Below are 26,062 nucleotides of genomic sequence, written 5' to 3'. Positions count from 1 at the left end.
TAGGGCTGCTCTCTGGCCTTTGCCAGTTTTGGAGCCTGTAAAAGTTTATCTGAACAGCTTGTTCCAGACTCGAGACTTACACAAATGTCTCAGGTTCTAGAAATTAGAGGACATCACAAATTACTGGTTCATCATCCACATAACACAACGACATTTCAAAGCACAGATCTCCTAATACTGCTGAGATCCTAAGCATCTTTGTTTCAGGACACAATATTAAGCTCATTTCCTGCACGATGTACCATACACAATAATCCTGGTCACCTCAAATGTAGAGGAAAGAGTGGCTTGAGCTGATTCTCATGACTTGAAGAACTATAGAAGAACAAATGCAGTCCTTACATGCAATGATTTCTAGTGTCTTGATCTCTATGTGTGGTTGCTCCCACAGTGACTCCATGAAGTTATTGAGTGCTGGATCATTAAGCTTGGATCTTGCTTCAAATTCATAGAGCAGCAACAAAGTGTCTGTTGGGTCTTTAGAAAAATCTCCTGTAGGAAAGATAGACTTGCCTGTATGTAATGATTCATTTTCTTAAAGCTAAATTGTGTACAAGGTCAATATTTCACTTCCAACAGGCAGGAAAACCATTAACAAACATCCTCAGATTGAACAGCACAGGAAGTAGAAGCTGAGAAGTAGTTGTGGATGGAATCCCCAGATGCCAAATGCACAACCCCACCATCCCCATGCTTCAAAGCCACCCCCAAAATCCAGGTTGTCTGTAATTGGCTGAATGATTGCAGCCTGGACAAAAGTAATAGCTACCAGGAAAGCCAATGGCACAGCCAGGTAAAGCAGATAACAGAACATCACTGCCTGAAAAGCTTTTGAATGATGTTACCATCAGCTTTCAATTCTTCTAGAGGACTCGTCCCCTCTCTGGTAGGAAACCCTCAGGAAAGAGAGTGGGAGAACAGCAGAACCACTAAGGCACAAACCAACATACATGCCAGACCAGCCTGTGCTATCACCAAGACCTTGACTCTTACATCTAAAAGACATTCTCAGCTTCATCCAGAGCAACAGGCTTGTCCACACACTGGCTAAAGTCTAGAGAATAGAGAAGGAAAAGCCAGGCTCCATTCCACAAATCTCTACAATAAAAACTCCCATCTAGTGAAATGTCCACATCCAGAGATAATCAACCCAGTGGGATTTTAGGGATGGAGATAAAGAGAACTCCAAATCCAGTCTATATAATGAACCTTTAGTTCAGAAACAATAACATCTGGGGGGAAGGAGGAGCAGCAAGTAAATTTTTTGACAGAACTTAAACACTAATGCATCTTACAATGGAAACTCAGCAACTTCTGAAGCCTATCACTGAAAAGAAACCAGACCACAGGTCAGACAAGGAATGCCTGATAGAGTTTTTCTAGTGATGTATGACCAAAAAGAGGAAGCACGTAGCCTCTAAGCTAACAGTCACACAGCATGCCAGCTGTCAGCAGCTGAAAGCCCTCCATTCTCCTGTGATCAGCCTGAGCTGTGCTGACACGGAATTGCCAAGGAACAAAGATGGGTTCTGACACTTGAGAACGTGGCAGTAGGTCCTTCTGTATTCTCCAATGCCTTTCAAGGGAAGAATCAGTAAAAGTATTAAAGCACACCTTACTCCAGACTCCAGTGCAAGAGCGGAGCCAGGAAAATTGCGCAGATCTGCTACCAGTCTGATTAGAGCAAAGAGCTTCAAGTTTCCTAACAGTGAAGACAGAAAAGTCAATCCAGTTCACTCTAAAAGATCATTCCCCCTTCACAGCACCTGTACAGCAAAAAGCCAGCAATGACACACAAAAAAGCCACAGCTGGCACTGTAAATTCTCATGCTATATTGTCCCATATGTCTCAGCACTCCTCAGCAATGACAGTAGCTCCACATGCCCTGTATTTTCAGTGAACACAGTGACTAATTGTACTGACACACACATTTCCCAGCTTACCCGTTAATTTCAGAACTTTCCATATCTCTCTGCACGCCTGGAGATGTTGGAGAGCCTGATTCCAAAACTCCACCTGATTTACAAGGAGTTCAAAAGATTTCTGTTACGGTCTTACAGGAAAAAGGAACATACAGTTCACAACTGACAAGAGGAGAGACTTCCCCATGTCTAAGCATTTAATAAATGCAGAACCTGCCTAACATCATCCCCACCAGCTCCTGGGGGGTTGTGTTCTGTTTTCTCTCTCTTCTGTAATGACCTTCACTACTCAGGCAAAGCCTCTTCACACTGAAGGTTCTGTTACTTCAAAAAGGACCACGTGTGTCCCTGAAAGACATCATCTGTTTCCTCTTGAACATGCAGTAATCTTACTGAGACTGATAAACCACTGCTCACATAATAAACAAGGTAGACTGAAGTTCCTTTAAGAATAGGCACTGTTGACCCTTTGCTGATACAAACCTGCTCAAATCTATTTAAGTCAATTGAATTACTCTACAGAAATCCAGCATTTTCAATTCGCTGGGTGTACTGATTCTACTGAATTATGGAAGGTTCCCATGCTTATACTTTCCATATCTCCTTCTGAGTAAAACAACTAAGGCTTCAAAATCAAAAGTAAAAAAACAAAGTAGTGAATGTTCATTTCGTGGATACAGATCAAATGAGGCAACAGAACAACACCCTACCTGCTCAGAAAGTGTTACTTCTTGTCTCCCCAGCTCCAGATCAATTGCAGCTGCCATTAACAAGCATGTCTTCTGAGCAATTAGAACAGCCTTGTCAGAGGGACAGAACTGGGATAACTGAAACAAAAATAGGAGGTAATGGGAACTGTGCCTATATAAAGCAATTTGCATGCTGAACAGAGGATTGTCAAGTGCCTTCTATGACTTTTTCAGTACAAAGGGTGCAGCAGTTGGAGTTAAAAAAATTATATATATATACACACAAAAAAGCACAATGTTGGTAGAAGTTCTGCATGGATATTTGGACTCCAGTACTTGTCAGTGTAAAATGCTTCTATTCATGATCCAGCTCCCATACATGAGAACAAAGGTACTTCAGGAAGATCTCACTGAAGTCTACATGTCTTGCCATACTCTCAGTGCTCAGGTTGTAAAGTATAACAGTGGTTAAACCTTATATTGCAAGGCCATTTTTTTCTGACAGTGCTCCATTCTCAGAGCACACGAGGGCTTCTCCAAGGAGATACATGGACGTAACTTCTGACAGCAGCAGACTGTGACAGTGTCAGTACATACCTTGAAAGACAGGACAAAAAAATCCCTCATCTTTGCAGGGCAGTCCTTGAGCTGCACAGCTAAGTTCCAGGCTAACAAAGACATAAAAACCAAAGGCTAGAATAACAATCTTAGACATGTTACTGGTTATGCCCATCTAATCTCCAATGGGCAGAACATATCGTGCAATTCCATTTCTTCATCCAAACATCATCAACAGGTCGCTTAACAGCAAGGGATACCTATGCCAGTGATTTGTTAACATCTTATTCCTGCTTTCAAATCTTGCTTTGATAATTTCATCCCAATCCAGTGTCCATTCTAACATGTATTCTCTCACAAGAGCACGAATTGCATGAAGCATTTTCTTGTCAGTAAACAAGATCAGAATCTGAATAAAAATACTGACCAGTATTCCCAAGTATTAAACAGAACCACAATCACACCATTCACCACTGATGGCAGCACATTCATCTGAGCTTTCTAATGCTGATCTAATCTGCATAAGAACATGCATACTCAGTATTTGTTGCTATTTTTTTAATTGCCCTTAGTGATTTTCTGAAAAAAAATTGCTGCTGGTATTCCCTATTTGTGTGACCTCGCATTTGACTTCAGTAAAAGTCAAAAGGAGAAAAAATAGGAGCCCTGCATAGCTGCATCATGGCACAAAGAGCTGCTGAGGTACCGAGCAGGGCCAAACACCCCATCAGTCACACAGACCTCATGCAAGTATTTGTCTGAGTTGAAATATGAGTTACAGCAGGCAGCTTCAGAAGACAGAAAATGAACAGACCACTTAAAGCAGAGACTGCCAAAGGTGGCGCTTTCCATAGCACTGCACCTTCAAACACTTCCTCCTTCCTTAACATCAGCCTAAGTGGAGGTGATTCACTTTAAGTCTTAAGAGTGCAGCTTACCAACTTTTCTAAACCAGTGGGCTTCTGAAGTCCTTACATCTCTTGTCAAATTCTCCTCTGTGAAAGGCTCAGCAAGTTTCTGGTGAGCTGCAGAAAATGTGTTCTTTAGGAGACAGGTTGCATTTTCTAAGCAGGACACAAACAATTCCAAGTCTAATAACTACATTACAAATACCATTTTTTCAAAGCTCCCATGCAATCCCTGATGAAGGGTTATTCTCACAGCTTATATCTAATATGACTGACCACAAAAGCTTAGAAAACAAACTTCAGAAGGTGTCTCAAACAGCATTTAGGATAAGATGTGAGGCTCCCAGGAGCTACTGCCTCTTCAAAGGTTGTTGGCACTGAAGCCTAATGCAGAGGAGTTTAACTGAATTTGCTCAAAAAGTTGGGTGGGGATTCGATTTAATAAGTGTTGTTTAAGGATTTTCTTCAAGGAACATTTATTTCTTTTACTGCTCTGTTCATTCTCTTCTGTAAGCCCCAGTCAAGAACGGCGAGAACAGGAATAGTTCAGTACTTCATTAACTTTCTTTTCCAAGACAGGGGAAAGCAGTAGAAAAGATTAATGAAATAAGAATTTATGTGGATGGGAAAATCTTCTGTAAAACTCCTGTGTGTATTCCAAAGCAAACAAGACAATTCTTTTTCAGTGAATGGCACAGCTTAAAAGTAGCACCTGATTTTGACAAGGCTCTCCTCATCTTTCAGCAATTTGCTAAAGCTGCTTAAAGTTTTCTAAGCCTTACAAGGCAAAAGAAAAACCAAACCTTAAATACCTCCCAAAACAGCTAAAACAGCAAACACCATCACTGGCATTTAACTGACACCAACAGGAAGCTGTGCTGCTAATTGATGGAACAAAACCAAACTTCTTCCTTTCTGAAGACACCAACTTTGTTTCTGCCTTTAGGATTGAGACCCAACCTCCCCAGCACTGCTGAATCCCCTGTTTAACTTGGGGAGCTGAGAACGTGGGCTGAAATAAGGAGTCAGCACGGACCTGATCGTGTCACAAAACATTCACAAATGGAGGGACTACAGAAAATGTAAACACAACAAAAACGTACCCAAGGTCAGATAAGTCAGCATCGACTTGAGGTCTTCATCTCTAAAATGGAGGGGAAAAAAAAAATCAGGTTTTAGATAATATTTGATTAATTGTCTTGCAATAGAACACATTATTGATGCAGGAAGACAACAGCTCCTTAATAACAGATACGATCACTCTTCTGACAGATACATCAGGCATTAGAAACCTCCGGCATTTGAAGGTGCAGAGGGCCTGCAAAAGATTTTAGTGACAGCAGTGAAGGTAGAAGTGTAGGAGATTTTCTCAGTCAGTAGGATGCAGGTAGGGGCTACAGGAGAATCTGATCTCACTGACATCCCCTGTCTTCTTGCCAGCCACAATCCAGCAGTACAGCTCTCCTTCCATGCTATCACACTGCCTGCAACACGGCCAGCCTTCAGCAAGGGAGGTCTCACTCTCAAGTTCTCACTCAGAACTTGTGTAAGATATCTCAACCTTGTGTCGATGTTAAAAAGAATGCTTAGCTCATGCTCCCATTAAACAATAAAACTGGAATGCAAAAAGCAAGTATTTAAAGGAAAGGTGATACAAGCAGATGCCTCTGCGTGACACCATTAGTCCACAGTGGGAAGTCATCTGGGTGCACTTTTAACTAGTAAAAAACTAACCTCTTGATTACTCCTAAGGAAAAAAAGTCTCTGTTGCAGTTTGTATAATCTGTCTGCCATAAGAACACATTTTACAGATGTACTCACCTTTTCTCTTCTTTTTCTACTTTTGACAACGTAAGACGAACCAAACATCTGAATGTGAGAAAAAATAACAGTGAAGAAACAAGATCTTTTTTTTTCCAACAGTGTACTTTGCCCTCAGGTTTCAGACAGGATCCCACTTTCTTCCTTATGCCATCAGTCCACGTAGCTCACAAAAGAATCTGGTGTCAAGCTGAGAAGAATATTGTAATATTTCCCACCCCACTGCCTTATTTCATATACCATTTTGTTAAATCAGGTAATAGAAAGTAAATAAATGTACTTTCAAAAAAGTTTCAAACAAAAAACGGAAAGAAGAGGTTTTTCTTGCAGTGTTTGTTTTTATAAGCAATAGAACATTTCAACAGGACATCACTTCATCACAGGACACAGCTGAGCTGGTATTTTCACCACAGGAGTTGCTGCAATCTCAGTCGAGTTGCTGTTGGTCATTTGTTCAAATCACAATGAAGTCATAAACTCAGAGCTTGCCTGGAAAAAGCCTGAAATGTATACAGACTGTAGGAATCTGGGCCTGAGGAACATCCCCATTGTGAAAAGCACTGCTAACTAATCCTTCATCTGCTCTGCTTTCCACCTTCCTCAACAAAATCACTTCTGTTGGAAAGAAACCAGAGTTCCCTTCCCATGTAAATATCTCACACCCTCACTTTAAAGCTGCAAATACTTGTCGGCAGTCTTGGGAACGTTCAGACAGGTGCTCCAGAGCTCTGATAGCCACAACTTGTTGATCATGCTGAAAAGAAAACAACAAAACCAGCCATGAAAGCACAATTTGTATAAAGCGTTCTTGCTCAGTTTCCACAAAACAAAACAATGAAGAAAAAGAAGAGCAAAAGATCTGCACAGAGTTTCCCTCAGAGCTGAAAGAAAACCATAGGGAGGGACACAATTCCACGTGCAAAGAGCCTAAAGCAGTAACAGGCTCAGTACAACTCGGCAAGCTCTTCATGCCTTAGAATGCTATACAGCCCTACAAAGCATCCAAAAGATAAACGAGTTTCCAGTCCTTCATCATTGCCTTATGTAATTTTGGACAAAATCCCAGGGGTAGGGAGAAATGTAACATTTTGCTGAAGAGAATTTTACAGAAACACGCCATGACATTTCTAGATACTAACATTTACAATTCAGAATCACTTGTTCTCCAGAAAAATAAGTATATGTTCAAATAACAGTTTATTCTTATATGGAGTCAGTTTGCACTTTGCTTTACACAACGCATCTCAGAACATACAGTGAGACTTTGGTCACACAAGCATTAAATACTTCAAAATGCATGAAGCAGAAATACTAAAAGTAGGCCAGGTTACAGAGGTTACAGCTGTCCTACTTATAGAATAAGGCAAAATAAAGACAGTGTTTTCTGTTCTACCTCTAAAGCAATTTGGGCAGCCAAACTCAGGAGGTTACTGCTCATACTTTCATCCACTACCAGCTTGTCTTCATGTTGAGATGGCTTTTCAGCTAGCTTCCCCATTTCAATAATTGCTTCCACAGCTGAAATATACATAGAGAAAAATCAGTTGTTGGGGTCTTTTTTGTTTGGTTGTTTGTTTTTTTTTAGTGGAAGCAATGGGAAGGTGTAAAGTTCCACTGTTTTAATAAGGCTTTAAATACAACTTGTAAAAAAATAAAATCACAGCCTTTCATAAGAAGAAAATCAAGACAAGAAAACCTGACCGTACCAGCAGCTCTCCACAGCTGTGCATTTCTTCCTAGAGGGGCCAAAAAGGCATTCTAAGCTCCTAGTCTAAGGAAACAAGGATGCCACACAAATGAAACTGCATCTCACATATTCTCAATTTTGCTCTGCTAAATATCTTTCTGTCGCAGAAGCCTTTCTTTAATCCATTGCCTGGGCAAGCTTCCAAGCTCCCACATCTTGGTTCATGTTAAGGCTGCTGCTGCTTTTATGCTCCTGCTGTGCTGTGGTTCCCACCCTGTATTATATGAGCAAATTAGGCTGCCATTTAAAAGACATATAGAGAATAATTCATCAGCACAGATCTCATTGAAGAATAAGATCTGCATGTTACTCTGTACCCTAGTTAAGTCTGTAGATGGTATTTCTCAATTTTAATTATTTGAGCTAAGAATCTCACTAAAATATGAAGCAGCAGAAGAAAAAGTCTACAGACATATGTCATTCTGTAAGTCATCTCAGTCAGCTCATGTATTTTCTGGTAACTTCAGGCTCTGCTTGACCAGAGAAATCAAGAGCAGTGATAAAGGTTCATCTAGCTCTGTAGTGTTTTTCCAGCTGTACACACTCATAAAAGAACTTTAGAAATAGCAAGTCTACAATGATTCTCACCCTGGGATGCTGCCTTAGCTTTTGCCCACAAGATTAGAGAATTCCAAGCCAAAGACTCCACACAGATTACACGCTATGTGTAAAACAACATCCCCCTCTGACAGCCCAAAATCTACAGGCTGACAGTTTCAGTGATTTCACAGACACTTCTCCTATCTTCTCTCTATTATGTCTTTCCCAGAATTAACAGTCCATGTCTGCTGAGCATTAGCTACGACACTAAACGCTTCTGATCGTTGTAGAGAACCTTTTTGCCTTTCAAGTTCTACCTTTATCAGTGTCATTCTCCATCACTGCAATCTTATAGATGCTGAACTGAGTAAAGATGCTGTTTGGATCACACCTTTCTGCTTCTTTAACTGCCTCTTTAGCCTATACACAGAAAAGAAAGGAATTCAGTGCAATGATACGACAGGAGAGAGCTAAAAATTGTAATGGTTTCATTACAGATGTTCACACAACTACTGTACAAGTTTGGTTTGGCAACAACCCCCCCAAAAGAAAAGTGATCAGAGAGAAGATAACACCAAGGACAGACAATGACTGTAATGAGGAAGAAAGCAATTCCTCCATTGGAGCCACAGAATTAGAAAGCAGAAGAAGCCCTGAGAATGCTGAGAGATTAAAACTCCATTCTGCCACTTTGAACTGTGAAGTTCAACATCCCCAAATCAGAACTCAGACAGGTGATGCACATGCACAGCTCTGCAGGGCTGAGTGCTAACAGTGCGTGGAAGTGTCACAGTGTGACAAGTCAAATACTTTTTCTGCTGAGGCTCATCTGTCTTGAAGGGAGGATGGCCCCTAATCTGAGAAGAAACCTGATGCTGTGAGGCATGCTAAGACAACCTGTGCATCGTTTCCCCTGTTACAAGGATGGGTGATAGAAGAGGCCCCCAAAGCAGTGAAGATAACCAGTGTATCTCTCAGATCCTCTCAATGCAAAAGAGGTACAGGAACAAAAATGTAAACTAAGTCCAAATGATACAGCTACAAACACAAAAGCAATGTTATTAAACAAACATACCTTGTCAATTTGTTTCAGATGAAGATAGCAAGAAGCCATATTTCTCTGCAACTTAGCCAGATTCTGATCTATCTGCCCAGGTGTATAGAAGCTGACAGAATAGTTGTACCAGTTAAGAGCTTCAGAATAGCTTTTTGCCTAGGAAATTAAAAATAAAAGGAAGAGGCATGATTAATTGGCTTGTTTTCCTAAATCAAACAAAACCATCATAGGAAATGAAAGATTCAGATAGTAAAGTAGGCTTTTTCCCAGATGAGCAGTCACTGAACCCCCAGCACAGGCACATTAGTTAGGAGAACAAATATTTTACCTATTCCTGCTATTCCACTACAGATGTCTCAGTGTAAGGAATATTTTAAGGTTTTTTGAACTCTTCCCAGGGCACAACCAGAACGGTGGGCTGCATGGCTTCTGTGGCTGATCCATTCTGGTCTAACTGTTCCCATTTACAAACCTGGAGAGGAACCTACCTGAAGCCTGATGTTTGAATGGAAAAGAGCACCTATCAGGATGAAAGTCAAACCAGTTCCAAATGGAACAGGGATTTTACTAACAACTTCCCCTCTATACAAAGCCAGACATATCAAAGAAGTCAGAAAAAGAAGATCTTCACTTTCACTCATACAAACATCAACGCTACAGAGTTCCAAACCTCATAATGTTTGGCAGCTGTGTCCCACAGGATGATGTGCAGTCGGTTCAAGGTTTCAGGCAGCAGCTGTTTCCCAGTGTAGTGACCTGAAAAGATACTGCAAGTCATCACTTTACAAGAACTTTAACCACACTGAGAGAACTACCTGTGAGCTATCTATGTTTAAAGCAACTGTCCTGTTGCCTAAAACAAGAAACAAAAACACAGCAATAGCTTCATCCAGGATCCAGTGCTCCAGATCCTGCTTCTGGAAAGAAAAAGTAGCAACCAAGAGAATAACTACTGTCATGCTCTAATGATGACAGCATGGCTTTTGCACCTAGCTAAATGCTACATAAAGCACAGTCTGATTTGCAGCAGATACCACAGCCAAGAAGCACGACTGTGCTACAGGTGCAAAGGACCTGAAAAGGAACCTGTAATTCAGCTGCTCAAACAAGGACATGCAATCTGTTTTAATGCTGATATACAAAAATACATTGAGCTGGATGGGCAAAGCATTAACATCACACAGAATTTCTAGCAAATGTTTATGTTCCCACATGCATCAAACTCACACAGCCCACACTAAGAAGAAGGAACTGTTTTAGCAAGAGAATTTAGCCTGAAGCTTTATCATAGCTGTCATTCATTATGGAAGTTGAGAGTTGCCATGCCAAAGAAACAGAAGGGAAGGTAGACACAAACAAAAAGAAAGATGAGAGTATATTAAAAAAATAAAATCAGAATTCAAGGCTGGCCAACTAAATGCAGCTTTCAGTAAGTGGCAGCAAAACAGGGATACAGACCTATAATAATTTCTTCAACCTTTTGCTTAGCAAGCAGCTCCCTCTTATTCTGCAACAAGAACTCGATGTAGAGCAGGGTGACTTTTCCAAAGTCAGGTGAAGCTTCAAATCGTTCAGCAACAGATTTCAGGAAATCAAAGCCAACTGATTCCCTGTTCACATTGACAGAATTTTAAGAGGCTGCACATAAAAAGCTGTTAATTTTCCATTCTAAAGAGTAACGTTCACACATTCAGTGTGTTTCTCGTTGGCATTACTGGCACACAACCACACTGACAGAGTCAATCAAGGTATGAATGCACCACAGTTCATCTATTCTGTAGTCACTTCCTATTAGCACATGCTTGTTCTACAGTATTCACAAGATAACTTTCATCTCACAGTGACAGAGTTAGAAGTTACTGCAAGACAGAAGTGCACATGCAGGTGATCACAGTGCAGCAGTCCACACTGTGAAATGTCATGCCTTTGTCTTGCAATCTGTTCAACCTCATACTGTTTTTCACTGGGACTCCTAAACCTTTAATTTTCAGCGTTGGTTAGTTAACAGGGAAGAGAAATACAATTCCAGACCTGTGGCAAATACTAGAACTACATGGAGATGATCCTGATTATTCCAAAGTAAGGCTACAATATTGCAAATCACCACTAGACTTTGTTTCTCACCCTGCTGTGCTAATATGTACCACCTTCCCACTGCACAGATAGGCTGCCTATAAAAAGGGCTTCCCTGCCTCTGCCAGCTCCTAGGTAAAGCGTCACTATGTAATAGAAGATCTTTGCTTATAGAGGAGCAGCTACAAAGCCAAATATTGTGTGTTCACTGCACTTAATGGTGCTTTCATACCTTCCATGCTCCAGCAGCAGCTTGGCAGTATTCAAACAAAAGTCTAAAGACATCTCATGGTGCTGGAATTCTGCAACAGCTAAAAAGAGCACAATGCTGTTAAGATTATTCAATCAGCTTCAGACACATGACAGCTCAATGTATGGTCTTACAAATTCTTTGAGGGGGAAAAAAAAAAAAGAACCAAGTAGTTCTAAAACCAAGGAAGAATAAGACACGTCAGCTGTGTTCTGACTTTCCTCTCTGTCTCACAATTAAAGTAACACTACAGAACGTGACAGCCCTGGTATTCCAGCCCTGCAGTCCCTCTGCTAACACTGGCTGTTATGGCCCAAATGCCAAATCAGAACTGTGACATTTAGCATGTGAGAATTCCTCTAGAACACACAACAAGGAGATGCTGGTTTTTCCCTTCTCAATCTGTTCACTCAGGCTGTCCAGTCGGACATGGAAAAGCATCACCTTCCCATGGCACCTGCACAGAACTGTGCTACCTGAGCTGATGTCTTCATCTGATGCTCCACTTTTAAGAAGAATTTTAACTTTCAGAAAAAACCCTGCTGGATGCAAATTCTCCTGCATAGGGAAAAACAATCCATCACTTGGATATTCTACTCTTTGTAGAAATTTAGGGCAGAACAACAATGGGAACAAACAGAAATAATAAAGGCTTTCTACTGCAGCTTTCATTAAAATACTGTATATATCAAACTTCAGAATAACATTTTTCTTCTAGCTTTCCATATATTACCAAAAAATATACTATCAGAACACTCTTCCATTTCAGACACTTTTCTGAAGGTAGATACAGAACACAAACTGCTCAGACGTAGCAGTAATGTATTACAGGAGTGGTTTGAATGCACTGCCACTTACCCTGACCTCACCAGCATCCTCAGCACCTCCCTCTCAAAGCTTTCCTGCTATGTTGAAAACTGGATTTGAGCTTTCACCTCCAACAGGATTTTATACTTACGATTTATTTTGTGTGACTCAAATAACAGAAGTTTAAGAATGGTCAACAAACAACGAACTGAAAGGTTTTGAATTCAAGTTTTTTCAGTAAACTGAAGACACAGAAGAATAAAATTAATCCCACTCCCTACATGGCAAATGGAATTTCTATGAGAGCACAAGATCTCAGAGCAGCAGCTGCTTAGAGATATACGAACTCTCTTCAGCTACAGTTCTTTTTTCAGCTTCCTGAAGAAAAACAGTCAAGCTAGCAAGGCAAAACAGTTAAATTAACTGCTTAAAATAAGGCTGCTGTTGGCATGGAACTCTCTTTGCTCCTTGCTCAAACATTTGTAAGGGTAATGAAATGGGGACTCAAAACGTAGTATGGAGATACCCACTGGAAACCAAGGTCAGGCAGTTTTCATGCCATTTAGTCACACCACTGTCAGTGGGTCTCACTGCTAATAGAACCACAGGCAGCAACACTGCTCTGCATCTACATACTGAGCTGGGCTTCTCTAGAAAGGTACAAATATCAAAATGTATTTAGGAGCACAAAAAGCAAAGCAAAACCAGCTCAGCCCCTAAGTCAGCTGATTTCAAGGAAAACACCAGTGGTCTGTGTCACGTTAGCAGATGTTAATAATGCTAGAGTTTCAGTTACTGCACACCACAGATATCAGAGCACACCACTACCTTGTTTGCCAAGTCGATAGCCTTCAGTGCCTTGTCAAGATGCAGGCTGCAATCCCACTCGAAATAGGCAGTTGCTAACAAGCGCAGCGCTTTTGCCTGGAAAAAGCAAAGTTCAAATCCAACAGCAGGAAGAACACAGGAACTCACACAGACACAAAAGGCTTAAATTTTAAGGCCACGAGAAATAAAGCTCTCTCAGTCGAAAGAATGCTCGTCTGACAGCAGACGTGTGACTGCTCAGCTCAAAGCTCGAGCAGCAGTGCTGTGTGCGGAGTCCTGACAGGACAGGAATCAACCAGAGAGCTCAGGGAGCAGAAGAGTAATGAGGAAATTCAGAGATGTGTTAAAAAAAAGAATGAAAGAAGAAATTAAATGAACAAGAGTTACAAACTTCAGAAAAAAAGACATATAAGAGAATGGCCTTCAAACACAACTCAGAAATGACAAGATGTATGTAATGATGATTTGAAAGAATGGGGAGGAAGGAAGGAATGATGGCCTCTAAGAGCCTGAGTCTTATTTTCCTACAGCTAAATCTCTGTGAAACAGTAGATTCAAACGTGATTAAGGGCACTTAATAGTGACTCAGCTCTCAGACCAATGCTCACAGCAAGGGGGTCTGCAGCTTTGCCAATCTTCACGGCGGACAGGACTATAGAAGAGGCCACAGAATGACTGGTCAGATTTGGCACAGTAGAAATAGCTGTACTGGAGTTATGCTAACCAAACCCTCCTATTTGCAAACAGCAATTTCTCTATTTCTTACCTGCATCTCTTTCCCAACAGAATTCTTCACGTCCATCTTCCCAATGTCGTAACTCTGGCTACCAACAACAAGGGAAAGTTAACATTACATGTGATGACAGGGATAAACTCAGCCAGTCCTCTGATATATACCACATTCCCATCCTTCCCCATCTCTGAAGCACTCAGAAACCTCATAAATCACACAAGCCAGTCTCAGTACTCCACCTTACAGGAGAACTGATTCTTTTATTCTGAATCCTCATTTTGAACACTGTTCTCAGTCGCTTCCTTCAACCTATTGCACCACATTCTCTACTATCTTCCATTTCGTTGGGCTCTGTCACTTCTAGCTAAAGGTGTCTGGAGGAGGTAACTGCTCTCACTCTCACCTGACAGATATTGCAGTCATACACAGAAGGTGTTTGTGACCCAGTCTCGAGATCACAGCAAATCAGTAGCACAAAAACAGGACCTGGAGGTCACAATTTCTCACTCATTACCTGAAAGTTGAAGGACAGCACAAAGGACCCCCCAGGGAAAACACAGCAGTAATTCCACGAGAGATTTGATGTCAAATGGTGCAAATTAAGCACCGTTAAAAACAGGACAATTGTTTCCTAATCTCATACAGCATCTCATCCCACTAGATGGAGCTAAATCTCTATATCCAGATAAATATCTGCTCTTGGTAAAGCCTTATTTCCTCCCCAAATTTTATCCCAGGACTCAGTGTTTAATTTTCCTCTAGAACAAAATATAAAATAATCTCCAAAGCACCAGCTGTAATCAACTCCAAGCATTTCTAATTCTGTGAATGCAAACATGACCATAAGCATCTTGAATTAGATGTGTTGGCATTTGTTTCCCTCCTGCGTATATAAAACAAAAAGAACAAGAAGAAATAAAAGCAATTCTCCTGCCCTTGGTACGAGGATACTTTTCCTGACAGCCAAGTTCTCTTCCTTAGCAATAACACAATACCTACTGGATGCTGCCCAAACCATCTCTACTGCTGCCCAGCTACTCATCTTTCACCTTGACGTTTGTGTCTTTCATCAGCCAGGCTTTGCTGTCAGTGAAGCAATTTTCCTCCCTGAGAAATTCAAATATTCCTTCAAAATAAATCTATTTGAAAACAGAAAAATTCTTTCACATTTCTCTGAAGTTTTCAAGTTCCATCACTACTGCGTGCAAGTGGCCTCTCCATAAATGCAATCTATTTGGAAGGAGCTTTAAGGAGAACAACTTCCACGTGGAAAGAAGGCTTTCATTTTAACGGCATGAAAATCAATGTGAAAAACAGACATAAATGTTAGGCAGGGGAGTACAACAGGCACTAAGTGTTTGCTCAGCCAGTACGGTTCAGTGAAAATCCTATGTTCCCTTATTTCCAATCAACCTTCTGCTTTCCCTCGCTCCCTCCTCTCCTTCACACAGATTTTTACCTGACAAAAGCAGATTTCTACATGACAAAAGCAACTTCGGTTGCCTTTTCACATTACCTGAGCCAAACGGAGCTCTGCTCATACTTCCTACAGTCATAGGTTTCCACTCCGAAGTTGTAACAGAGGATTGCCAGGTAACGGGTCTGCAACAAAAGGCTGCTGCTGCTACAGTGTTCTCATAGACACAGCACCACATCTATGGCACTCAGTCTCACGTTCTTTAAAGATACCCCCTGGGATCACTTCTGACCTTATTTGATAGGGCAGCAGTGAACATGACTAAAATCATACTGTTCTGTGGGAAAGTGAAGTGATGTGAGCCGGTTTAGGATGTGCAAATCAGAATTCTTCACTGCATGAAGCTGAATGGTTCCACAAGAAGCCAAGCTGAAAGCTCTACAACTGTGCAAAGCATGCAAAATAAAACTTGAGAGGAAAAAATGGAATATTACAACTTCCTTTACAAAAGTGACAAACGAGCTTTAATTCTGCATCGTTAAATGAACACAACTCCACCTCCTGCATGATAGCCTTTTTTCCAGCATGCAGCTTTGCATTATAAAAGGATGATCTGCACCACTGGTGAGAGGAGAAAAATGTGTTTGAATGCTTGGTTATTCGGAGCACTGCTGCTTTTTGCTTTATCAGTCAGGCCTGACAGTATCTGTTCATAACAACTTGTCTTTCAGCTGAAATGATTTGCAACTGTCATGTTAGCAGCTGTCCAAAGAGGAGACAGGAAAGCGTTTTCAATGCCAACAGACTGCTAATATTTGCATCCATTTCGCCTCCGTGGTAACTGTCTTTTCAAAGTACAAAACGTGCTCCTTGCGAGGGAATTCAAACCCTCAGCCAAGAACGAGAGCTGCAGAACAGCATCTTGCTTTAAACTGACTTATTTCTGATCTCACTGCAATCCAGAGACAAAAGCACAGATTCAGGGCGGGTGAACCAAAAAAAAAAACCAAAACGATCGCTCTCATAACCAAAATACAGCGAATGACTGCATTTCAGGCACCCCGCAGCACACAAAGCGCTCCCAAAACCTGCCAGCTCTCTGAGCAGTGAGCGTTCCCATAGCTCCGCAGCTTCATTAACATGAAGATTAGTGCTGAGGATTGACTTGCATATCAAAAGCCCAGCAGCTCAGCTCCTCTCTGGGCCCACCTGTTTGCAGACAAAAGTTCACCGGTAGGAGCAAAGAAGCAACACACAAGATAAAGAGGCACAGCTGTTTCTGCAGAAGAGCAGTGCCAGATTCTACTTAGAAATTCTTTTGCCTGTCTCGATTTCTTGTCTTCACGCATTCTTTAGGAAAGGTTTATCATTTTCACACAGGGTGGTGAGGCACTGGAACAGGTTGCCCAAGGAGGCTGTGGATGCCCCATCCCTGCAGGCATTCAAGGCCAGGCTGGATGTGGCTCTGGGCAGCCTGGGCTGCTGGTTGGTGACCTGCACACAGCAGGGGGTTGGAACTGGAGGAGCATTGTGCTCCTTTGCAACCCAGGCCAGTCTGTAATTCTATGATCATTCTATTTCAAATGATGAACTCTGAGCAAATGGAAAACCTAAAAACTTCGAAGGAAAAAAAAAACACCTGTCACTCTTCCACATAACCTGCAGTAAAAAAAAACCTCAAAGAAGCAAAAAAATACAGAAGACAGTGAGAGTTCTCAAAATATTTCTCAACATATAGCACGTGTCATTCTTTAATATATGGGGAGGAAAACATTTGCCAACTTTGGCACGATAAAGGAGGTATGATTTCACTGACCTCTCTCGGCAGCCTCACCAACATGTCCCTGCAGCGCTGCACGCATTGCGTTGCTTTCTGAAAATCCCCCTGAGCAACTGCCTAGGAAAGCAGAACAGTGCCAACAATCTGTAAGTTAACTACTTGCCTCTAAAATCTGCTACAAGGTTGGTTCTCTAATCTAAAAAGACTTGGATTGCAGGCCTTTTTTGCATTCAGTACAGCCGAGTTTGAGATAAGATACTTGTCCTTACAGTGCCACAATAATTCTGTGTGTTTTTATACACTGAAAGACATCCAGGAGTGCCCTGCAGCCCTCAGGTAGTGTGAAAGGCTCAGATCCAAGGCATGATTCATTCACATGTCAGATAACAGCAAATCTTGGACAGCTTAACAAGTGTTGAAACACCTCTCCAGTAATTTAAGGTCCTCTCGTCTCAATTAGAAGTTAAATGAAAAATTTTGGTCTGTTTAGGGAAGCTCCTCGTAATTTTGAAGACAGTAACCCCTTCTGCATTCTGAGATCAGTGCTGTTATCAGCAAATGGGAGCAGCTGATTTCTCTCTCATTTATACCCATGTGTCTGTAACGCTCTGTAGCGCTGACAAAGTACTCAGAAACTTCAGTCAGGCAGCAAAAGTCAGGACAATGCCTCTCAAAACAGAATTTCTGAATGATGTACTTTGAATTAATTTAATCTGCCCTGCTGATCCCCTACAAAACACTCAGCATATTTTCAAACTTCTCTCACGTTCAGCCAGACTTCTTTCCTTAAATCATCAATCATAATTCCTACCTTGCTGCACAGTGACAGAGCTTGAGACTTGAAGGAAGGTTTCAAATGCCATGGAACTCATTCTTGCCAAACATTGCCTTTTGATACCCATTCTCCCACTGTTTCAAAGCCTTTACATGTAAAAAGCAGCATGCATTGGGTCATGGAAGAGAGGGTATCCATGTATAGGAAGATTTCTATCCAATGTCATTGAACAGCAATACTTTGATTATATTGCTCATAAAAGTCAAGAAACTTGTAAGGTAGAGCAGACTGTGGACACGTGGCCTATAATATCTGCTTGTCAGACACGAATCCTGGCTACCAACAGCACCTTCATATGTTTTTCAACCAATTTAGTTGCAAATGCAGCACAGTCTGGTAAGTGCTTTGGAATGACCAATGGTGCTCTATACATGCTACACAAACGCAGCTTTGGGGACCCAGGCTCTAAGGCAGTTCTACCTGGGCAAGCACAGGTCACCTTTGGAACTGACACATGATTCAGAAAGGCAGCTGTTGTATAAACACCCAAATTACAGAGCAGCAAATCTGAATGAGAAGATATAAACAAGGCAGCAGAAACGACTGCGATAAATCAGGCAAATTAAAAACCATTAAATTATTGCAACACCAAACTCAAACATCACATCTGATATCTTACATCTAAGCAAAGAAAATGCATCCTTCAGCAAGCCTGCAGTGCCAGGCATTCATACACCTAATTAGCAGGTCAGAGGTTACCTCCGTACCCCCTAGGAACTTATAAAGTAAGCTGGGAGGAACACATACTGATTCAGCCTGATAAGAGAGCACTTTGAAGAGGTCCTTCTCCACATCAGCTCTGCACACATGAATATCTGCTTCACCATCGCCCTCCTTGCGTAATTTTGCAGACAGCTTTTCTATGCTCTGGAAAACAAAGCCGAAGCGTGACCCATGGAAGTCACAGACAGGTGTGTTTATGAAGAACTAGAACCAGAGAAGGACTTACATTCATGGCAATCTCTAAGAATTCATCAGCAACATCAGCTTTGCCAATATCTATCCACCCTTTTCCAGTTTTCATCGACATCTGCAGGAGAAAACGATCAGTGCTTTGTGAAGATCTGGTCACTGCCAGGGCAGTGATCCCTTAGATCCCTTCTTACTGATGCCTGTGTTATGTAGGAGAGGTATTCCAGCTCTTCAGTTTGTCACAAGTGTCTCACATACGAATGAACTCTGCTTGCAGCACAAGGCTCATGGTGCCCCACTACACAACACCGTAAGACACTGAAATAAATGAATGCGCCGCCCTTCTAACATTTTCACACATGACAAAGATGTGATGCTAACTGCACTGACTCAGCAAGGCACCCCTGTGATAACACAGGCCCACCTTCAGCATGCATCTTCTCTAGAATTACAGGCATAGCTCACTTTCCAAGCAACTGCAATAGGTTTTAAGGTTTCCCACACTGCTCACCTGCCCTGAGCCTTACCAAAATCTGCCTCCGAATGGTTCCCTCTGGAGGATCACTGCCTTCACAAAGGTGCACCAGCCTGCAAGCAACAAATCTCACTGCAAGAAAGTAAGGCAGATATTTCTAAGTTCCTTTCTGTTGTTGTTGAGAAAGTCAGGCCCTGCCACGTCCTAAAGATGGTTGAAACCTACGAGAGAGAAACTTTTGGAAGATTCGGAATTAAAATTTGAGTCAAGCTGCTTAGAATTGCTTTTCAGGCATCAAAAAGAAAACAAACCCACCCCAAGATACCAAGATATTCTCCTCAAAATGTCTATTAAACACTTTAGAGAGAGTTCAAGTCAAAGACACAGTATTCAAAGACTTAATTACACTGCAGGTGCTCACAGTGTCTTGAGCACCTCAAACAGCCTTCAGCAAAATGGGGAAATCAAGTTTAATAATCTTTACGTTTTCAAAGCAAAAAGCACAAGTATTTTCCGGCCTTTTTTATACACTGAGGGTAGAAAACACACCACTTAATGTATTTAAAATAGCCTCTCCCTGGCCCTTCAGCTGCGATATAAGATCTGAGAACATTATGTTCTACAACAATTACCACGTATTTTGTATAAACTTACCCTTTTCCCTTCACTTGACATCACTTACATGATGCAGATTATACTTAATTTTAATTGCTATCCCCTAAGAGAAAAATGTAGGCCAGATACTGCAGTCCTGCAGCTCCACATAAAGAACTGGTTGACAGCATAGAGTAAAAGCTCACTTTGCTTTCCCCCAGCCCTAAAGCAAACCCCCAGCTGTATACAGATGGTGTGTATAGGCTGCAGCTGCTAAGGCAGGGCAGTGAAAAAAAGGATTTAGATTTTTTCTGTACATAAATACAGGTAAGAGAATCACATCAAAAAAACCAACTTCACGTTTTAGAAATTGACAGTCAAAGATTTACAACAGAGTTATGTCCACACACTCACAGGCCTTAAAAAAATAGCATATTAAAATAGCATAAATAAAAGTCAATGCAGAGTTTCCTTTGGAAACATCACCTCTTTATTGATGCTCTGGCACAGGAGGAAGGAGTGATGCAAATACCAACACCAATTCTGTGTCACAAAGAAGATCTCTGTTACACCATGGTGATCCTCCCCAAACTCGTTGTGTAAGTCTAGCTGCTCAGTTTTCTGTCTATAGCCTATCTGCAAATATCCAAACCAACCCACAGCACCATGTATGCACCTGGCAGCAGGGAGCTTTTCCTTCTCACACTGCAGCACGAAAACACATTTAGAAAGGAAAAGAATGCATACATACATTTAGCTCTTTGTTCATCGCTGATGACAGAACCCGTGTGTTTGGTTACAGCCCAGTTCCACAGGCTTATTGCACCCTCTTCAACCTGAGAAAGAGAATTCCATTCCATTCAATTTTGTCCTAGGATTGGATTAAATTGAGATTTACTCCTGACAAAGCTACTATCTTTCATATTACCCACAAGTACAGGTTTGGACTATTCCTTTCTACAGGCTGGGTACTCCAAGAGACTTGGAAGCAGTTGGCAGGGACACACTCTTTTCACAAGCACATTTTATAACATATTCTCAGTCTTCTAACAGACAATCTCCCATCTTCTGAAAATTTGAGTGTGTCTCTGAGATGACAAAGGTAGGAAAGAACACAGCTGCAAATCAAATCACGACCTGAAACTAAAAAGAGCTAATTAATCATAAGATGGATAGCTGCAAGATATATGCCATGTCATCCATCAGTGCCTTCAGCTCCCATTTAAAGTTACACAAAACAGCAAATTCTGTTTGAGAAGCGGTGGACTTCAGAAACATTCAAATATGTTCCTAAACAAATCCCATTAATCTGTCATATTGCTGAAATAGCCTAACATATGTTTCTGTCAAGTCCTTTTCCAAGCCTAGCAAAACATGACCTGATTTACCCTTCCCATCTGGAATGAAGTTTTCTCACAAGCATTCATACATACAAAATTTGTGCAACAGCACATCACCACATCCAAAGCACAACTGATTCACTGGCAGCTTTCAGAATCCATTATGTACATTTTAAACAGACGTTGCAAAATTAGAAGGGAATGGAAAAGAGCTGTGAGAATTGTATCAGATTTGAACATGCATCTGTAGGACTTTAACTCTTAGGGCCGTATTCATAGAATTGTTGGAGGTGGAAGGGACCCTGAAAGGCCATCTGGTCCAACTCCCTGCCCTGAGCAGGGACACCCACAGCTCCATCAGAGCCTCATCCAGCCCGGCCTTGGCTGTCTGCAGGAATGGGGCACCACCACCTCTCTGGGCACCTTGTGCCACTGCCTCACAGCCCCTATTGTAAAGAACATCTCCTCCAACCTAAATCTCCCTTCTTTTAGTTTGAAACTATTTCCCCTCATCTTATATCACAACAGACCCTGCCACAGAGTCTGTCCCCTCCTTCCTTACAGCCCCTGTAGGTACTGACAGGCTGCTCTCAGCCCTTCCTGCAGCCTTCCCTTCTCCATGCTGCATAGCCCCAGCTCTCAGCTTGTCCTCACAGGGAGGCATTCCATCCCTGGCATCACTTTTGTGGCTCTCCTCTGGACATGCTCCAACAAGCCAATGATATTAAGTAGCTTAATTATTTTAAGTACCCACACAGAGAAACTTCTGATGTTATCAGACAAAGAACAAAAGCTAGAAACTTTTGTTAAAAGATGATGCAGCCTCGCATAAAGGCAATAAGATCTGTTAAGAATGCATCCCAGAGGGCTGTGGATTTTTCATCAGTCATAGCTTATGGAAGACATGCCTACAAGCAGGCGGTGGTAATACACCGGAATGTGACACACAGCACCCCATCCTGGACGTATCACAGCCTCATAGAGAGGGCTCGGCCCGGAATCAACGCGCCGAGTTCTCTCATTAAACACAATGCTTTGTATCGCATTCAGGCCGCTGAGTTAAAAGGTGAAAGCACCAAACTGAGAGCCCCAGACACGGGGAAGGAGAGGCGGTGCTCAGCGCCGTACCTCCGCCGCGCCGCCGTCCGCCTCGCCGAGGGCCCCCGCCGCCCGGAACAGCTCCTCAATGAGGGCCGCGATGCGGGGCGGGGCCTCCTCAACCAGCAGCTCGCGGAGCAGCTCTGGAAGACAAACCGGGAAGGGAGCAGTCAGGGGTGAGTCAGAGAGCGGCTACGCAGCCGCAGCCCCCGGGCGGGGATGGAAAACGGACGCTACCTCCCGCCGCGCCCAGCCGCCCGCCCACCATGGCCGATACCGTCCCTCAGCCCTGAGGAGACCGGCGGTACGGCAGGGCGCATGCGCGTCTCCCACGGCGCCGCGCTGCAGGCCGGGAGAGGAGTAACGCGCGGTGACTGGCTGCTCGGCTCGATCGCCCCGCCTTTCCGCCCCGCCTGGCCAATCAGACGGCGCGGCGGTTGGCCTGTCCGTTAGTCCGCTGTCCTGTGGGCGCCGCGCCGGTTCTGGAAGGATCCTGGGAGCACGGCCCTGCCGGGCGCGGGAGAGATGTCGGGGCTGCTTCACACCACGCTAAGCGGGCTCAACAGCGACTCCTACTGCGAGATCAGCCGTTACCGAGACCAGCACTTCCGGGTGCGCGCGGGGCGGGGGCGGCGGGGCATGAGGCGGCGGGGCCCGGCCGGTTCGGGGGCTGCCGACGGGGCGGGGCCGTGAGGGCACCGCGGGGTGTGAGCCCGGCGGGGTGTGAGCCCGCCCTGTGCTCGGCTTTGCCCTCAGGGGAGCAAAAAGCTGCAGGAGAAGTTCCTGAAGATCTCCTCCACGCTGTACGTGGGCAACCTGTCTTTCTACACCACCGAAGAGCAGATCCAGGAGCTGTTCTCCAAGTGCGGCGATGTCAAGAGGATCGTCATGGGGCTGGACAAGATCAAGAAAACACCCTGCGGCTTCTGCTTTGTGGAGTATCCTTTCTGATCCCTACTTGCAGTAAGCTCAGCTGTCAGAAGCCCTGAGAGGCGTGAAACTCACAGGGCTTCCTTCCAGGCACGTTGCTGCCTGCATTCCCATCACCACCCAAATCGTACTGTGCTGCCATGGGTGAAGGTCCTGCGTGGATGCTGAGCCCTTGTGTGGCCCAAGCTAAGGGCACGTGTTTGCGTTCTCACCTTGGCTTCACACCTGCAGAACCAGCAGAGCAATCTGTGGCGCTGCTCCCAAGCGCAGGGAATGCGTTTGTGCACGCTGTGCTGTGAGCTGTCCCCACAGAGCTCTCCTGGTGCCTCCTGCTCAAATTCAGTTGAGTTTAATATCGTATTAAAAAGCATCAGATTTCTTGCCCTTAGCAAGGTTCTAACAATTTGTTTTATCTACTTGTGAAATAAGTGATCCAAAGCTATTTCTTGTCTGTACAGGTAGCAGCATTACAGTCAGAACCTGAGGAAGGAGAGGGAGCTGTTTTAAGCTTGGATTTATACGAGTGCAGCTTTTTGATCCCATAGAAAAGAGCAGGAAAAGTAGCAAAGGCTGGAAGGCAGGGAAGGCTCTTCTGCTTAAGTACAATGGTTTGTTATTGTTTCTTTTTTTTGCCCGCAGCCAACAAAACAGCAGGTTTGGTTCTCCTTACAGTGTGTTTCAGATATTACACGAGAGCAGATGCTGAACACGCAATGCGATTTATCAATGGCACGCGGCTCGACGACCGCATCGTTCGGACAGACTGGGATGCAGGATTCAAGGAGGGACGGCAGTATGGAAGAGGAAAGACTGGTGGGCAGGTAAAGGCAATAGCAGCTCAGACCTCGAATGCAATCCCCTTAGGGGAGTCCTGTTTTGCTCGTTTTGTCTCATGCAGAACAAAGTGCAGACGGTAAGGAGCCAGCAATGAATTTTAGGTGATTTTGGTAGCCAGTGCTACCTTGGTATTAAGATCTGGAAGTGTAACTATGGTTACAACCGGACAGGATCCTACAATTCCTGACAGTACAAGCAGGATTTTCCTTGTCCCAGGCTAGCGCTCTTTAAATGATGCAGACTTTGAATGGAAAGGGAGCGCAACTTCTAGATCAATCTCCTGACCCATCAGTTTGCACTGTTAGAAGCTAGATTTCCCTTCCAGATTTCTGGAGGGCTGGGGAAGGGAGAAATGCTTTGGAGGCCAAGCCTAGCAATTCAGAAGGTTGGAAGCTGGATGACAAAGCTGAATCAAAATATTTGGGGATCTTTGCTTCCCTTCTAAAAAGTCATCAGCCAGCAGATGTATCTTCATTTGTCACTTGCACCATCTGTCTGGTGGGTTGTTTGAAGGGATTTCAAGTTGAACCAAACTACTTCTCACCTGAACTTCATTTCTCAACCTGCTGAGCAAGGAAATGGTGATGACTGTGAAGCCTAGCATGGTGCTAACACCTGTGTTACTGCCTTGCTCCAGGTGCGAGATGAATACCGGACAGACTACGATGTGGGAAGAGGCGGTTTTGGCAAGATTATACAGATGCAGAAGGCAAATCAACAGCCTGCAGTCTATTAATTGCCTCATGGGTGTTAGCTCATAGAGGGCTCTGCTCTTCTTGAGCTAGCCGTGTTCTCGCGTTTTGGATTGGGGTAGGGAGTGAGATCCAAGTTCCAGCCAAAGGTGACCCTCCTTAGACTGTGGATATACATGTGTTCATTCCCCCTTTCTTCTGGGTTAGAGAGGATGTTCTGTGCTGATACAGGGCAACAAGGGAAACAAATGGACAACTGCAGGATTCTGGTAAGAAGAAATGCAGCATGTCACACGCACCTCATGCTAGGATGCATTCTGCATTACAGCTAAGCAGGTGGCTTCTTCCGAGCCATGATTGCAGCTGTGGTTGCTCTCAGATAAAACTTTGTGAACTGTGCCATTGTTGGAGCCCTCTGGATGCCCGGGCACTTTGTTGGGATGCACAGAACTTTCAGAGTTCTAATTTACAAGCTCATCTGCTTACAAAGCAGTATCACTATTTGTGTGAGAGAAGCTGAGCAAGGTCTTGCTGTCCACTTGGAGGTGCTTGCCTGTACATCTAGCCCTTGGGTTGGTCATGGCCTGCAGAGCCTTTCTCTTTATGATGCCCCAGTGCTGCCTGCTTTTTCAGATCCTCACTGTTTGGCATGATTTTGTTAAAAGTTTCTTTCAATTTTTAAAATAAACAGTGAGTCCTGTACCTGTTGCAATCTGTTCATCAAAACCTCTGGCTCCATGACAAGAGCTGGAGGGAACATTTCCTGATGGTATTTTAAAGTTGCTGTCACTTGCAAACACAAAATGGAGAGCATACTGAAGGAGGGCACAAGTCTTGCTGTATTTCTGTTGGCTTCCCTTACTACTGGCTTTTCCTCTTCTGCTTTGCAATAGCTGATGGCTGATATCAGAGGGCAAGTGCTTATAAAGTCTATAGCTGCTCTGAGTTAGAAATCCTTACATTTCATACCAACAGATTCCGGGAAAGCTTGTGATCTTGTCAATTGTTCCACAGGGTGAAACATATATGAAGCAATACAAAAGTGTGATGTGCATTTCAGAGAAGAAGGAACCAGAAACTCCCTTCCCTGTGTTCATGATAGACTTTCTTCCCCATTTAAGAGAAGCATGGCTGATACTCTTAAATTTTTCCTAGGTCCAAACAAGGGACCAGAGAAGATTAAAACCTCCACTGATCCGTCCCCCAAAACCTCCCAGC

General features: G+C 43.2%; 2 protein-coding genes across 2 annotated transcripts in view; one reads left to right on the top strand and one right to left on the bottom strand.

Annotated features, from left to right (window-relative positions):
- TEX11 (testis expressed 11) overlaps positions 1 to 22,690 on the bottom strand; it is a 28,114-nt gene extending 5,424 nt beyond the window's left edge. The window contains exons 1-25 of the mRNA XM_042876356.1: positions 22,623 to 22,690; positions 22,416 to 22,528; positions 20,699 to 20,783; positions 19,406 to 19,485; positions 18,916 to 18,996; positions 18,714 to 18,833; positions 17,168 to 17,248; positions 15,451 to 15,536; positions 13,968 to 14,025; positions 13,202 to 13,297; positions 12,043 to 12,124; positions 11,549 to 11,627; positions 10,702 to 10,853; positions 9,914 to 9,999; positions 9,262 to 9,399; positions 8,504 to 8,606; positions 7,293 to 7,417; positions 6,568 to 6,653; positions 5,900 to 5,947; positions 5,182 to 5,222; positions 4,109 to 4,195; positions 3,210 to 3,280; positions 2,634 to 2,750; positions 1,945 to 2,017; positions 343 to 492 (exon numbers count right to left, since the gene is read on the bottom strand). Coding sequence (XP_042732290.1) covers positions 343 to 492; positions 1,945 to 2,017; positions 2,634 to 2,750; positions 3,210 to 3,280; positions 4,109 to 4,195; positions 5,182 to 5,222; positions 5,900 to 5,947; positions 6,568 to 6,653; positions 7,293 to 7,417; positions 8,504 to 8,606; positions 9,262 to 9,399; positions 9,914 to 9,999; positions 10,702 to 10,853; positions 11,549 to 11,627; positions 12,043 to 12,124; positions 13,202 to 13,297; positions 13,968 to 14,025; positions 15,451 to 15,536; positions 17,168 to 17,248; positions 18,714 to 18,833; positions 18,916 to 18,996; positions 19,406 to 19,485; positions 20,699 to 20,783; positions 22,416 to 22,528; positions 22,623 to 22,653 — 2,269 coding nt within the window. The 5' untranslated portion in view covers positions 22,654 to 22,690. The remainder of the gene's footprint in view (positions 1 to 342; positions 493 to 1,944; positions 2,018 to 2,633; positions 2,751 to 3,209; positions 3,281 to 4,108; positions 4,196 to 5,181; positions 5,223 to 5,899; positions 5,948 to 6,567; positions 6,654 to 7,292; positions 7,418 to 8,503; positions 8,607 to 9,261; positions 9,400 to 9,913; positions 10,000 to 10,701; positions 10,854 to 11,548; positions 11,628 to 12,042; positions 12,125 to 13,201; positions 13,298 to 13,967; positions 14,026 to 15,450; positions 15,537 to 17,167; positions 17,249 to 18,713; positions 18,834 to 18,915; positions 18,997 to 19,405; positions 19,486 to 20,698; positions 20,784 to 22,415; positions 22,529 to 22,622) is intronic.
- A 117-nt stretch (positions 22,691 to 22,807) lies between these two features.
- LOC122182865 (nuclear cap-binding protein subunit 2) lies at positions 22,808 to 25,546 on the top strand. The gene is made up of 4 exons (XM_042876498.1): positions 22,808 to 22,997; positions 23,142 to 23,323; positions 23,998 to 24,136; positions 24,790 to 25,546. The coding sequence occupies exons 1-4, from the start codon at positions 22,911 to 22,913 to the stop codon at positions 24,886 to 24,888; spliced, it is 507 nt and encodes a 168-aa protein (XP_042732432.1). The 5' UTR covers positions 22,808 to 22,910; the 3' UTR covers positions 24,889 to 25,546.
- Positions 25,547 to 26,062: the final 516 nt, after the last annotated feature.

This window comes from Lagopus leucura, unplaced genomic scaffold (genome assembly GCF_019238085.1).
Source record: "Lagopus leucura isolate 7727_CA_CO unplaced genomic scaffold, USGS_WTPT01 Super-Scaffold_100016, whole genome shotgun sequence".
NCBI lineage: Eukaryota > Metazoa > Chordata > Aves > Galliformes > Phasianidae > Lagopus > Lagopus leucura.
This window is presented reverse-complemented; position numbering and strand designations above follow the sequence as displayed.

Coding starts and splice junctions, on each gene's coding strand:
- LOC122182865 (XM_042876498.1), top strand. CDS start 22,911: ATGTCGGGGCTGCTTCACACCACGCTAAGCGGGCTCAACAGCGACTCC. Junction 22,998..23,141: donor ACCGAGACCAGCACTTCCGG/GTGCGCGCGGGG, acceptor CTTTGCCCTCAG/GGGAGCAAAAAGCTGCAGGA. Junction 23,324..23,997: donor TGCGGCTTCTGCTTTGTGGA/GTATCCTTTCTG, acceptor AGTGTGTTTCAG/ATATTACACGAGAGCAGATG.